The sequence below is a fragment of the Papio anubis genome, chromosome 12, assembly GCF_008728515.1.
Source record: "Papio anubis isolate 15944 chromosome 12, Panubis1.0, whole genome shotgun sequence".
NCBI classification, from domain to species: domain Eukaryota; kingdom Metazoa; phylum Chordata; class Mammalia; order Primates; family Cercopithecidae; genus Papio; species Papio anubis.
The window spans coordinates 15776790-15792653 of record NC_044987.1 but is presented as its reverse complement, the minus strand read 5'-3'; the positions used below and the strand labels follow the sequence as shown (position 1 = coordinate 15792653).

Here is a 15864-nt window from a genome sequence, read left to right as displayed (position 1 = left end):
AGGATGGTCTCGATCTCCTGACCTTGTGATCCGCCCGTCTCGGCCTCCCAAAGTGCTGGGATTACAGGCGTGAGCCACCGCGCCCGGCTATGAATTTTTTAAAAACTTTTTTTTTTCCTTCCCGAGATGGAGTCTTGCTCTGTCGCCCAGAGCTGGAGTGCAATGGCGTGATCTTGGCTCACTGCAACTTCTGCCTCCTGGGTTCAAGCAATTCTCCTGCCTCAGCCTCCCAAGTAGCTGGGATTATGGGCACGCACCACCACGCCCAGCTAGTTTTTTTGTTTTTTGTAGTAGAGACGGGGTTTCTCCATGTTGGCCAGGCTGGTCTCGAACTCCTGACCTCGTGATCCGCCTGCCTCAGCCTCGCAAAATGCTGGGATTACAGGCATGAGCTACCACGCCAAGCCAGAAACACTGTGAACTTTTTTATACAGTGAAGATGGTAGGAAAACTGATGAAATAATCTGTTTTACTGGGACTCGAGAGATAATATTCAACAGCAGAAGCCTACTTCTTACCCTGGAGAAAAGTGTGTTGAGGCAGTGTACTTTTTGGCGCTCAGTTACATATGCGTAGTACTGGGTTACTCCCTTCAGAGTTAGTTCCTCCATCAGGTTAATCTCATAGGGTTTCTGCAAATGGGAATTCTGGGAGGGGGGAAAAAAAAGATGGTTCTTCTTCTTAAATGAAAGCAGAGTTCATCTCAAATTCAAAATATACCCACCCTATAGGTTTCTGTCTAATCAACTCTTGCTATAAGGGATGCAACTCTCTTCAAAACAAAATATATGATCTGTCATTACAGAATTTTCCCCCCGCTGCCCTGAGATGGAGTCTTGCTATCACCTAGGCTGGAGTGTAGTGGCACCATCTCCACTCACTGCAACCTCCACCTCCTGGGTTCAAGTGATTCTCCTGCCTCAGCCTCCCGAGTAGCTGGGATTACAGGCACACGCTGCCACAACAGACTTATTTTTGTATTTTTAGTAGAGACGGGGGTTTCACCATGTTGCCCATGCTGGTCTCGAACTCCTGACCTTGTGATCTGCCCACCTTGGCCCCCCAAAGTGCTGGGATTACAGGCCTGAGTCACCACGCAAGACCCGATAGAAATAAATTAAGATATAAGATCTCAAAAATGCAGCTAAGTTACTACAGGTTGAGTATTCCTTATCCAAAATGCTTAGGAACAAAAGCGTTTCAGGTTTTAAATTTTTTCTAATTTTGGAATATGCGCGTTACACTTAGTGACTGAGCATCCTTAATTTGAAAATTCAAAATCAAAAGAACATTTCCTTTTAGCATCATGTTTGTGGCTCAAAAGGTTTCAAATTCTGCAGTATTTTGGATTTCAGTTTACGATACTCAAGCTCTATTTTGTATATAGAATAATATTGGAATCAATTCAGCTAGCACCAATGGCTATGTCATCATGACACCAAAAACTAAGTGAAAGATGAGGAATTTAATTAATTACTATTACAACCTTCTTAAAAAGTCAGTTAATTTATGTAAAACAAATCTTTAATTGATCAACTGAAGAAAGAGCCAAAGGCTTGAAATAATTAGTATAAAGTATTTTCACAGATAGGAAGATGTAATTACGAATAAAAGCATACTCATAGGTCATAGGATGGCACTGATTCCAAGTACAGATTTATACTCACCATGAACTTCTGTACACTAAGAGGGAAAGTAGCGGAATATAGTAAAATCTGCCTGTTTTTAGGTAGCGTGAGAATAATATCCTCCATTATCTGCACAAAATCCTGTGACAGCAACTTATCTGCCTGCAGTAGAAAGAAAAGACAATTTTAAAAACAATAAAATAATGTCTAAGGTCTTTGGTTAATACATGGTCAAAGAATAAGGCATCATCCAACAAAAGCATCCATGAAATGTTCCTGGTGGAAAACAATAAATTCTCTCTAACACTGCAGAGTCAAATATGCGTAAGGGGGTAGAATCTATGATCCCCATCTTCTAGGGGAAAAGAAAATTCTACACTACACAGATAAACCTCCCCCTTTCTATAACAGAATTTAATTATTTATTTTTAGAGACAGCATTTCACTCTGTCACCCAGGATGGGATGCAGTGGCATAATCATAGCTTACTGTATGCAGCCTGAACCTCCTGGGCTCAAGTGATCATCTTGCCTCAGCCTACCGACCTACTGAGAAGCTGGGACTACAGGCACATACCACCACACCCAGCTCAACAGAATTTTAATGTGATGATTCTCATTAAAGAGGTAGTATGGTGTATGTGTTTAAAAGTACAGGTTCTGGCTGTGCACGGTGGCTCACGCCTGTAATCCCAGCACTTTGGGAGGCCGAGGCAGGAGGATCACGAGGTCAAGAGTTCGAGACCAGCCTGACAAACATGGTGAAACCCCATCTCTACAAAATATACAAAAATTAGCAGGGTGTGGTGGATCGCACCTGTAATCCCAGCTACTTGGGAGGCTGGGGCAGAATAACTGCTTGACCCTGGGAAGTGGAGGTTGCAGTGAGCCGAGATCACACCACTGCACTTCAGCCTGGGCAACAAAGCAAGACTCTGTCTCAAAAAAAAGTACAGGTTCTGGAGCTAAACTGCCAGGTTGAAATCTTGCCTCCTTCATTTCTTAGCTGTGTGGGAATCTTACAGAACTACTCTGTACTTCAGTTTCCACAACTGTAAAATTGTAAAACTAAAATTTGGATGTTTACATGATGTAGTAACTACTTTACAGGGATTTAGAAAAAACTTGGCTAAGGTCAGGTGTGGTGGCTCACACCTGTAATCCCAGCACACTGGGAGGCTGAGGCAGGCAGAGCATTGAGGTCAGGAGTTCAAGACCAGCCTGACCAACATGGAGAAACCCTGTCTCTACTAAAAATACAAAATTAGCCGGGCATGGTGGCACATGCCTGTAATCCGAGCTACTCGAGAGGCTGAGGCAGGAGAATCGCTTGAACGAGGTTGAGGTTGAGGTTGTGGTGAGCTGAGGTTGTGCCACTGCACTCCAACCTGGGCAAAGAGACTCCGTCTCAAAAAAAACCAAACCAAACCAAAACAAAACAACAAAAAAGAAAAAACTTGGCTTTCAAGTTATCCAGCCACTCCTCTTCTTAAAAATTAAACCTGGCCGGGCGCGGTGGCTCAAGCCTGTAATCCCAGCACTTTGGGAGGCCGAGACGGGCGGATCACGAGGTCAGGAGATCGAGACCATCCTGGCTGACACGGTGAAACCCCGTCTCTACTAAAAAATACAAAAAAAAATTAAACCTAAACTCTGGCACCTGTAAGAAAAAGACAAAACCTGAATTCTTACGAATGCCTAGCTACTGTATCTGAAGTATAAAACATATTTTATAAGCAAATTAAAATCTGGATGTCTACATACTATAGTAACTACTTGACAGGACACCTACCTTATAGGTTTCTTGTAAAAATTAAATGGAAAGAAAAAAAAAATGTAAAGCACTTAGTGTTGGTACCCAGTGACTAATAAATGTTCTCTCATTACTTAAAGATAAAAGCCTGATTTGAATTAAATGTTACCTAAAACACAAACCAGGCCGGGTGTGGTGGCTCACGCCTGCAATCCCAGCACTTTGAGAGGCTGAGGCGGGAGGATCACCTGAGGTCAGGAGTTCAAGACTAGCCTGGCCAACACAGCGAAAACCCGCCTCTACTAAAAATACAAAAATTAGCGAAGTGTGGGTAGTACACATCTGTAATCTCAGCTACTCAGGAGGCTGAGGCATGAGGATCACTTGAAGCCGGGAGGCAGAGATTGTAGTGAGCCGAGATCATGCCACTGCACTCCAGTCTGGGTAACAGAGTGAGTCTGTCTCAAAAAAATAATAATAATAATAAAACACAAACCAAATGTGAAAATAACCTCATGTCAAAATATTAACACTGATACACTACAGATCCTCCTTGACTTACAATGGGATTATGTTCTGATAAATTCATCCTAAGTTGAAAATATTACCCAAACCTACTGAACATCATCACTTAGCCTAGCCTCCTTGAAACATGCTCCACTTAGCTTATAGTTGGGCAAAATCACTTGACAACACCGTATACTGTACAGTATCGGCTGTCTGCCCTCAATGATCATGTGGCTGACTGGAAGCTGCAGTTTGCTGCTGATGCCCAGCATCATGGGAATATCATATAGCATATTACTAACCAGGAAAAAAATTAATCTTAAAAATTCAAAGTACGGTTTCTAATGAAAGCTTATCACTTCCACTGAAAAACCATAAAGTGAACCATCGTAAGTCAGGGACCATCTATATATGTACAAAACATGGCTAGATCCCAGGACTACAGATTTTAATAAGTTTTTAAAAGGCATTTATAACACGGTGAGATAATACGTCTAACAGAGATTAATAACCAAACAGTACAAAGTAGTATGCACAAAATGAGACAATATATATTATATGCTTTTAAAAATTAATCGCCAAGGCTGGGCGCGGTGGCTCAGGCCTGTAATCCCAGCACTTTGGGAGGCCAAGACGGGCGGATCACGAGGTCAGGAGATCGAGACCATCCTGGCTAACACGGTGAAACCCCATCTCTACTAAAAAATACAAAAAACTAGCTGGGCGAGGTGGCGGGTGCCTGTAGTCCCAGCTACTCGGGAGGCTGAGGCAGGAGAATGGCATAAACCCGGGAGGCGGAGCTTGCAGTGAGCTGAGATCCGGCCACTGGACTCCAGCCTGGGCAACAGAGCGAGACTCTGTCTCAAAAAAAAAAAAAAAAATTAATCGCCGAGTAGAAAGAGATGTAGAATAAATTTGGCTTTGCGGTTATTCACTCCTCTTCTAAAAAATGAAAATAAAACCTAATCTCTGCTATCTCTAAGAAAAAGACAAAAAGGAGAATTCCAATGAATGCCTATAATCTACTCCCGCTGACGGGTAAAACACATTTTATAAGCAAATTAATTTAAACTGATTGCTTATGTGTTTACCAGATCATAAACACAAGCAGCTTTTGCTTCATTCACTGGCAGTTATAAGCAAAGCACAGAAAAGTACAGAATAGTATAATGCCAAATGAAGAGATATTACCTCATCCAACACTATCATCTGGACATGATCAACCTTTGCTACTCCTTTCTTAATAAGATCCAGGATTCTCCCAGGGGTAGCAATCACCACGTGCACTATGCAAGATTTAGAAAACATATATTCTCATTAATTTTAATTTGGGCAAAAAGGATATTGTAAAGGTTTATCATATTACAGTCCTGAGTTGCTTAATGATAATTCTGAGAAATGCATTGCTATGCGATGGTACAGCCTACTCCACTGTATAGCTCCATTATAATCTTATGGGAACACCGACATACATGCGGTCTGTCACTGATCAAAACATTGTTGTGCAGCACATGACTATCTTTTATCAGAAACACTAGGCCGGGCACCGTGGCTCATCCATGTAATTCCAGCACTTTGGGAGGCCCAGGTGGGTGGAGCACATGAGGTCAGGAGTTCGAGACCAGCCTGGTCAACATGGTGAAACCCTGTCTCTACTAAAAATACAAAAATTAGCTGGGTGTGGTGGTGGGAGCCTGTAATCCCAGCTACTCAGGAGGCTGAGGTAGGAGAATCGCTTGAACCCAGGAGGCAGAGGTTGCAGTGAGCTGAGACCACACCACTGCACTCCAGCCTGGGCAACAGAGTTAAGACTGTGCCTCAAATAAAAAAAAAGAAAAAGGAAGGCCCGGTGGTGGTGGCTCAAACCTGTAATCCCAGCACTTTGGGAGGCGAGATGGGAGGATCCGCAGAGGTCAGGAGATCGAGACCATCCTGGCAGCTATACGGTGAAACCCGTCTCTACTAGAAATACAAAAAATAGCGAGGCCAGTGCTTAGGCATGCATGTAGTCCCATGTCGGGGAGGCCTGAGGCGAATGTGATGAACCAGGGCGGAGACTTTACAGTGAGCTGAGATCAGGCCACTGCACTCCCAGCCTGAAGCGAGACTCCGTCTCAAAAAAAAAAAAAAAAAAAAAGAAAAGAAAAGAAAAGAAACACATTGTGTTATAGAGGTGGGAATAACACAAAAAGGTCCAAAGATGTGTTTTAGGATAAAGTCTTCCATTTCACCGCAGGATGCTTAAAAAATACTTTTCACCTCTACACTGGGTGGGGTACAGCTTCCCAAATCACCTGCTTCCAACAGGAGGCATACTTTCTTGTCTTAGGGTAATTCCCAATTAATAACAGAAGGCACACCAGACTTCTGACATAAAAGCAATGCCTCTAATCTGGAACAGTGAACCGAGTATTGTTAAAAGGATCAAACAAGATAACAATTTTTAAAAAACCTATGCAATACAAAGAATATATCACATAATTATATATAGTATTCTAACTAAAATTTTAGATATAATTTTATGAGTGATCTCATTCTTGCTGTTTTGTTACCTTTTTCCACTTAGCAATGTATCATGAAAATCTTAATGAAAATGAATACAGATCAACTTCACTCCTTAATGACTATGTAAAATACTATTCAGACTACACTTTAATGTATTTATTTAGCCAATCTCCTTCTAAGTTGGTCCAACTTTTTGGTACGACAAACCACCCCATAGTAAACAACTTTGTACATACAGCCCTACATTTACCCAACTTTTTTCTTCAGGAAAGATTCTTAAAAATATAATTTATAATTTTAAAATAAGACTGCCAAATTGCTCATGATAGAGATGTAAGTTGACACCCCCACGTTTACAACATAGCCTATTTCTCCACAAACTCACATTAATGTCTACTACTACTTTTAGCTTTACCAATTAAACAGGTAAAATTACTATAAACTTGCTGTTTTAGAATTACTAATAAAGTCAAATATTGCTTTCAATTACGGTCAATGTGTTTTTTTCTCTTGAATGCAATGGTCATTTCCTTTTTTAACTGCAGGATTTCTGTTCCTTAATTCTTAAAAACAATTTTTAATAATTTACTGAAACACTTGAGACTAAAATTACAGAGAGCTACACTACCTTTCAGTAATCATTTCTTACCTGTATCATCAAGCCTCATTATGTCATCTCGTAAATTGGTTCCTCCTGTGGTTGCCATCACTTTGGCCCCTCCCATGTGTTTGCTGACCTGGATGCAAATTTGACTGACCTGTAGAGCAAGTTCTCTAGTGGGAACAATCACCATTGCTGAAACAACATCAAGGAACATATGAGAAAATATGGGGTGAGGTGGGAGAACATACTATACATTATATTTACAAAATTCAAGAAGCTACAGAAATACTGCCCCTTATGATGCAGTGGCTCAAGCCTGTAATCCCAGCACTCTGGGAGGCCAAGGTGGACAGATCACGAGGAGTTTGAGAGCAGCCTCACCAACATGGTGAAACCCCACCTCTACTAAAAATACAAAAATTATCCAGGCTTGGTGGCACGCAGCTGTAATACCACCTACTCAGGAGACTGAAGCAGGAGAATCACTTGAACCCTGGAGGCGGAGGTTGCAGTGAGCGAAGATCGCGCCACTGCACTCCAGCCTGGGCAACAGAATGAGACTCAGTTTCAAAAAAAAAAAAAGGCGGCCAGACGCGGTGGCTCACACCTATAATACCAGCACTTTGGGAGTGCTGGGATCCACCCAAGGTGGGTGGATCACCTGAGGTCTGGAGTTTGAGACCAGCCTGACCCTATCTCCACTAAAACTACAAAATCAGCCAGGCGTGATGGCACATGCCTGTAATCCCAGCTACTAGGGAGGTGAGGCAGGAGAATCATGAACCCAGGAGGCAGAGGTTGCAGTGAGCTGAGATCGCTGCGTACACTCCAGTCACAGGAAACAAAGAGCAAAACTCAGTCTCAAAAAATAAAAATAAAAAGAAAGAAAGGGGCCCGGTGACGAAGCAAGCCTGTAATCCCAGCACTTTGGGAGGCCAAGGCCAGGCGGGATCACGAGGTCAGGAGATCCCGAGACCATCCTGGCTAACATGGGTGAAACCCATCTCTACTAAAATACAAAAAAAGCCGCTTGAGGCGTGGTGGCGGGCGCCTGTAGTCCCAGCTACTCGGAGGCTGGAGGCAGGAGAATAAGCCTGAACCTGGGTGGCCAGACTTACAGTGAGCAGTAGCCACTACACTCCAGCCTGGGTGACACAGCCTTGAGACTCCGTCTCAAAAAAAAAGAAAAAGAAAAAAGGAAACACTGCCCTTATAATCTAGATACTGAGATGTATTAAAAAATTGGGCCGGGTAGCACAGTGAGTAACTCACACCTGGAATCCCAGCAGTTTTGGAGGCTGAGACGGGAGGATCATTTGAGCTCAGGAGTATGAGACCAGCCTGGGCAACGTAACAAGACCCCATCTCTACTAAAAGAATCAAAAAAACTAAAAGTAGAATCATCACAAGACTCACAGGACATTTATGAAAACTCAAATGGACAAATCTCTTTACAAAAAGAGAACTTATTATAGTGTCCCAGATTTAGACTTTCCCTCAGCAATACTATCATATAAATACTATACTCTTCTTTTTCTTTTGAGATGGAGTCTTGTTCTATTGTCCAGGCTGGAGTGCAGTGGCGCCATCTCAGCTCACTGCAACCTCCGCCTCCCAGGTTCAAGTGATTCTCCTGCCTAAGCCTCCTGAGTAACTGGGATTGATTACAGGCGTCCGCCACCACACTCAGCTAATTTTTTGTATTTTTAGTGGAGACAGGGTTTCACCATGTTGGCCCTGCTGGTCTCAAACTCCTGACCTCAAGCGATTCTCCTGCCTCGGCCTCCCCAAGTGCTGGGATTACAGGTGTGAGTCATTGCACCCGGCCTTCTGCTGCTGCTGCTTCTTTTTTTGTTTTGAGACAGTCTTGCTCTGTTGCCCAGGCTGGAATGCAGTAGCATGATCTTGGCTCACTGCAACCTCCACCTCCCAGGTTCAAGCAATTCTCCTGCCTCAGCCTCCTGAGTAGCTGGGACTACAGGCACTTGCCACCACACCCAGCTAATTTTTGTGTTTTTAGTAGAGATAGGGTTTCACCACGTTAGCCAGGCTGGTCTTGAACTCCTGACCTCAGGTGACCTGCCCACCTCAGCCTCCAGAAGTGCTGGGATTACAGGCATGAGGCACCACACCCAGCCAATACCCTTTCTTAATTACAAACTTTTAGCATGTTGAGTTGGCAACTATTAGCTCAAAGTTTATTAACTTAATATTTCTAAGAGCCCCAACTACATTTGAGTCAGATTCACCAATGTAAAATACCTAAGTAGGAAACTCCTGCTCTCTAGGTTCTACTTATATCATATGAAAAGTCGGAAGAAACGGTAATTACAGATTAAGAAAGCTAAAAATGTGAAGTTTCAGAGGTGAAATCTTAATTCCATTAACTTACACTGAATATAACTATGAAAACTGTTTATTCCCCACTGCTGAGGCTCTTAAAATCTCAGAACCCACAGACTTTAAACAGAAGTTCATGTTTCTACAAGGAATTCTGCTAACACTCATCTGCCACAAGAAATAGTTTCATAGTTTATAAATAGCAATGTCAACTAATTTAACCTCTCAGGATCTCAGCTGTCTTTTTTTTTTTTTGAGTTAAGAGTCTCACTCTGTCACCCAGGCTGGAGTACAGTGGCACAATCTTGGCTCACTGCAACCTCCACCTCCTGGGTTCAAGTGACTCTCGTGACTCAGACTTCTGAGTAGCTGGAATTACAGGTGTGTGCCACCACATCCAGCTAATTTTTGTATTTTTAGTAGAGACAGCGTTTTGCAATGCTGGCCAAGCTGGTCTTAAATATCTGGCCTCAGGTGACCCACCCACTTTGACCTCCCAAAGTGCTGGGATTACAGGCTGTGAGGCACTGTGCCCAGCCTCAGCTTTCCTACCTATAGGGCACTAATACTTATTTTTTCCTGTCTCACTGGAATGCTGTCAAAACTGTGTATCATATAAAAACACTCTTAAAACTAGAAATCTCTAAAAAGCTGGGAATCATTTTTAAAAGACCATCATCAGGCTAAAAAAAAATCTGAAAAGAAAGAATACAGATTTTAGATAATGTAAATTCTGACTAAAAAAAGGCATAGTATCTTCTACACATAGCTCCAAGGCTGAAACTCCCATTTTTAGTTTAAAAACAAACTTTTGTTCAACTAACCTTGTATATTGTCCTTCTTCAGGTCTAGCCGTTCAAGTAAGGGAATGAGGTAGGCACCGCTCTTGCCTGTTCCATTTTTTGCCCTAGCTAAGATATCCCTACCAGATAAAGCAATGGGAATGCTCTCCTCCTAAAAGAGATAAGACAATACAAAATTACTTGTGAATTTAGTACACAAACAAATTCCTGTCTGAAATACACTGAAGGATACCTCTTTTCGGTATTGCTTTAAGTATCCTACATTTGAATTCTACATGAATAGCAGAGATCCAAGTAAATCAGCAGGACCAGTCAACATCAACATCATTATAAACCAGTATTTACTAGAACTGCTCACAGAATTTTAAATTGTAACCCAATGTCATAAAAACTGTGTTATGTGTGTGTCTGAAGAAAACAACAAAGAAAGTGGAGGAACTCAGGCTGACCCAGAAATAGCACTTGAAAATACAGACAAAACAAAAGCAAAGCCTCCTTCAAACAAAAATTGGAAAAATGGCCAGGCACAGCAGCTCATGCCTGTAATCCCAGCACACTGGGAGGCAGAAGTGGGGGATGGCTTGAGCCCAGGAGTTCAACACCAGCCTGGGCAATTGGGCAACATGAAAAAACCCCAACTCTACAAAAATTACAGAAATTAGCTGGGTGTGGTGGTAGGTGTCTGTAACCCTTGAGAGGCTGAGCCAGGAGGTCAAGGGTGAAGTGAGCCATGATTGCACCACTGTACTCCAGCATGAAAGAGATCTTGTCTCCAAAAAAAAGGTACACACAGTGGCTCACATCTGTAATCCCACCATTACGGGAGACCAAAGCAAAAGGATCACTTGAGCCCAGGAGTTTGAGACCAGCCTAGGCAAGATGGTGAGACCCCATCTCTACAAAAATTTTTAAAGGAAAAAGCAAAAACAATTCCAAGGTAAGACTACATATATTTTGACTAGCAAACCAATTTGACCAGTGAAAAATTGTAGCTTGGACACCTCATCCCTGCAACAAAACACGAATAGGCTGGGAAAGCTTAATCTCAGGTCCTACTTGTCATTTATTTATATAATAAGTAAATCTCCAATGTCTGTCTCACAGCCTACTTCTCTGTTCTGAAATGTGCTCTCTATTGAGGGTTCAATTCTATTGCAGTTATCTCAAATACGGTCACATCACTAAAGGTGACCTCTCATTTTAATATTTGGCTTACTTTGTTACATATTTTGCAAACGATAACAATAGTTCATATTAACTTAAATTTCCCAGACAACAGCAAAGGATTCTCAAAAGTTACTGAAAAATAAATAGACATAAATAAAGAGAGGTCAGGAGTTCAAGAACAGCCTGGGCAACATGGCAAGAACCCCCTCTCTACAAAAACAAAACAAACAACAACGAAAAAGCTCAATTAGTTGTTACAACTGTTAAAAGGAAATGATGTGAATTTTTTTTTCTTTTTTGAGATGGAGTCTCGCTCTGTCACCCAGGCTGGAGTGCAGTGGTGCAATCTTGGCTCACTGCAAGCTTGGCCTCCCGGGTTCACGCCATTCTCCTGCCTCAGCCTCCTGAGTAGCTGGGACTAGGCGCCCGCCACCACACCCGGCTAATTTTTTTTGTATTTTTAGTAGAGACGGGGTTTCACCATGTTAGCCAGGATAGTCTTCTCCTGACCTCGTGATCCGCCCACCTCGGCCTTCCAAAGTGCTGGGATTACAGGCGTGAGCCACTGCGCCTGGCCATGATGTGGAATTTTAAATGTTTTTCTTTATTTTTTGAGACAGGGTTTCATTCTTGTCACTCAGGCTGGAGTACAATGGCGCGATCTTGGCTCACTGTAACCTTCGCCTCCTGGTTCAAGTGACTCTCCTGCCTCAGCCTCCTGAGCAGCTTAGACTAAAAGCATGCACCACCACGCCCAGGTAATTCTTGTATTTTTAGTAGAGACAGGGTATTTCACCATGTTGGTCAGGCTGGTCTTGAACTCCTGACCTCAGATGATCCACCGACCTTAGCCTCCCAAAGTGTTGGGATTACACACATGAGCCACCGTGTCTGGCTTGAATTTTTAATTTCTAAAACTAAGACACTAGGAATCAAATTCACAGTCACTGACATTTCTCCCTTCTATGCCTGGGTTAATGACCAAAAAACAAACAAACAAACAAACAAAAAACAACAGCTTTAGCCCTTTAAAGGCGCTATTGCTAGAAATGACTAAATAATAAGCAGGACGACTTCCATCTCCCACAACACTCTTCTACCTAGAACTCCAATCACAGGATATAAATGGGTTCTATATGGTCAGAACACCACAGCTGCCAGAACAACTGTGAAAATGTTGTTGGCCGGGCGAGATGGCTCATGCCTGTAATCCCAGCACTTTGGGAGGCTGAGGTAGGTGGATCACCTGAGGAGTTCGAGACCAGCCTGGTCAACATGGTGAAACCTCGTCTCTGCTAAAAATACAAAAATTGTCATGGTGCGCACCTGGAGTCCCAGCTACTTGGGAGCCTGAGGCAGGAGAATCGCTTGAGCCCGGGAGGAGGAGGTTGCAGTGAGCCAAGATCGTGCCACTGCACTCCAGCCTGGGCAATGGAGCAAGACTCCAACACACCACACACACCCCCACACACACAGAGACTGGCCATTTTTAGGTCATTGCCCAAGATCACAAAGCAAGAAATGTTTTAGCCAGTACTTTCTTTTTTTTTTTTTTTTTTTGAGGCCGAGGTCACCAGCTCTGTCACCAGGCTGGGTGCAGTGGCGGATCTCCAGCTCACTGCAGCTCCGCCTCCGGGTTCCGCGCCATTCTCCCTGCACCTCAGCCTCCCGAGTAGCTGGGACCTGAAGCCCGCCACCTGCAGCCCGGCTAGTTTTGTATTTTAGTAGAGGCGGGGTTTCACCCGTGTTAGCCAGGATGATTATGATCCTCCTGACCTCGTGATCCATGCGTCTTGGCCTCCCAAAGTGCTGGGATTACAGGCATGAGCCACCACGCCCGGCCTTAGCCAGTACTTGAATGTAGATCTGCACATAACATGTAGGCAAGAAGGCAGAGAAAATGGAACTCTCATACACTGCTAGTGGGAACATATAGTCATACTGGAAACCAGTCTTGCAGTTCCTCAAAAGGTTAAACAGAGTTACCATATGAACTAGCAATTCTAGGTATACAGTGAAGAGAAATAAAAATATCTCCACACAAAAACCTGCACCTGAATTTTCACAGCAGCATTATCCTTAATAGTCAGTTCCTTCTATGTATTTTTTTTTTAACAACAGTACAAACTTTATTCATAACTAAAACTTCATAAGGTTAAAAGCAGGGGCAGTTTCTATTTTAAAAAGGGAACGGGGAAGGCAGCCTGCTATTTTATTTAAAAATCACAAGTTAGGTTTTTCAACACAGTTGAGATCATTAAATCCCCTTCCTACTTCCCAGATTTTCATAAAATAGCACATTAACTCCTCAGTCCTTGGAAAACCACCCCAAATATCTACCAACTGATGAGTGGATAAATCAGTAGTCAAGCCATACAATAAAATATTATTCAGCAAAAAGGAATGGAATATTGATATGCAACTGGATGAACTCGAAAACATTATGTTCAAGTCAAGAGCCAGTCACAGGCGGGCAGCGTTGGCTCAAGCCTGCCAATCCCAGCACTTTGGGAGGCGAGGCAGGCGGATCGAGGTCAGAGGTGAGACCATCCCACAAAGCTGTCTGGTGGAAACCCTGTCTCTAGTAAAATACAAAAACAGCGGGCGAGGTGGCGGGCGCCTGTAGTCCCAGCTACCGGGAGGCTGAAGGCGGAGAATGGCGTGAACCGGGAGGCAGAGCTTTACAGTGAGCTGAGATCCGACCACTGCACTCCAGCCTAGGCGACAGAGACTCAGGTCTCAAAAAAAAAAAAAAAAGCCAGTCACAAAAAATCAAAGAGACCAGTCACAAAAAAGTCAAAGAAGCCCAGTCACAAAAAAATCACATATACCTAGGCTGAAATTTGATTGGCTCAAACCCTGTAATCCCAGCACTTTGGGAGGCGGTGGGTGGATCGAGGTCAGGAGATGAGACCATCATAGCTAACATGCGGTGAAACCCCGTCTCTACTAAAAATACAAAAACTAACCCGAGGCGTGGTGGCCCAGGCGCCTGTAGATCCTTCGCGGGAGGCTGGCCCGGAGAATGGCGTGAACCAGGAGGTGGAGCTTGCAGTGGGCGAGATCCCAGCGCCACTGCACTCCAGCCTGGAAGGCGACAGAGGGCTGTCTCAAAAAAAAAAGAAATCACATACTATAGGATTCCATTTATATCACATGTCTAGACTAGGCGAAGCTAAAATGACAGAAAGTATACTAGGAGTGGGAGAAAATGAGGTGTGACTGCTAAAAGGGTTTCTTTTGTGGGACTGATCAAAATGTTCTAAAATTTATTGTGGTAATGGTTGCACAACTCTAAATGCACTAAAAAGCATTAAATTTTATACTTTTGATGTGTGATTTGTTGTTTATATCTCAATAGAGCTATTACCCCAAAAAAAATCAACCCCACAAGCTTAGGGCTGACATCTACCACCTTAGGTCTCCAAGTTCACATTCACTGTACCATTTAGACACTGACTAAAGAGTATTTGTTGTGTATTGGTTCTCCAGTATCCCTTTGCTAAGTAATACTCCAATTTCCTTCTAAGGAATTACATACGCCCTGCTCTCCCCTGTCCCAACAGACCAAGCCTCACCAATTTTCTAAGCCAAGTGGCAGACACATAGCCCACACTAGGCCAGCGGAATGTTGCCTCCTAAAAATCTAAATGTTACAGTGCATCCATTACAGCTTCCTAAGTCCTTCGGAGCTATCTCAGTTCTCAGTCATTTCCAAGTATGTTTCTCTAGCCTTCTCAATCTTGTGAATTCCTGTTATTTTTCCAATAAATTTCCTTTTGCTTAAGTTAGATCAAGTTGGTTTCTGATGCCTATAATTAACGGTACACTTTCCAATTTCCTAGTATTGAGAGGCATTTTACAAAAGTGTGGTACCAACAAAAGCTCGACATTGCGCAACTAGCTGCATTTACACTGACTGCTTCCTCTTATTTTCCAAACCTTAATTTCCAAGAGGAAAAAAAACCCTATGGGTACTGCAGAGGAGGTAGCAGTGATTGTTACAGATGTTCGCTGCTTACCAGGAAAAAAAAGGGGAAGATAGTAATTTCTAATAATATATCTAATTTACGCTGCAGATGGTGGCTCACGCCTGTAATCTCAACACTCTGGAAGGCTGAGGCAGAACTGCTTGAGGCCAGGAGTTCAAGACCAGTCAGTGTGACAAAGAGAGACTCTGTCTCCCCGACTCCACCCAAAAATAAAACAAAACAGAACGCACACACAAAAAACACCACAAAAAACAATCAAAAAACCTGAGTTTTTTGTTTTTGTTTTTTTTTGAGACGGAGTCTTGCTCTGTCACCCAGGCTGGAGTGCAGTGAACGGATCTCAGCTCACTGCAAGCTCCTCCTCTCGGGTTCACGCCATTCTCCTGCCTCAGCCTCCCCAGTAGCTGGGACTACAGGCACCCGCCACTTTGCCCGGCTAGTTTTTTGTATTTTTTAGTAGAGACGGGGTTTCTACCGTGTTAGCCAGATGGTCTCGATCTCCTGATCTCATGATCCGCCCGTCTCGGCCTCCCAAAGTGCTGGGATTACAGGCTTGAGCCACCGCG

General features: G+C 43.2%; 1 protein-coding gene across 4 annotated transcripts in view; it reads right to left on the bottom strand.

The window, feature by feature from the left end:
- DDX6 (DEAD-box helicase 6) overlaps positions 1–15864 on the bottom strand; it is a 47142-nt gene that overhangs the window by 12656 nt on the left and 18622 nt on the right. For all 4 annotated transcript variants that reach the window (XM_021926609.2, XM_009187443.3, XM_009187444.3 and 1 more), the window contains exons 5-9: positions 10161–10290; positions 7042–7188; positions 5079–5173; positions 1668–1790; positions 519–647 (exon numbers count right to left, since the gene is read on the bottom strand). In XM_021926609.2, coding sequence (XP_021782301.1) covers positions 519–647; positions 1668–1790; positions 5079–5173; positions 7042–7188; positions 10161–10290 — 624 coding nt within the window. The remainder of the gene's footprint in view (positions 1–518; positions 648–1667; positions 1791–5078; positions 5174–7041; positions 7189–10160; positions 10291–15864) is intronic.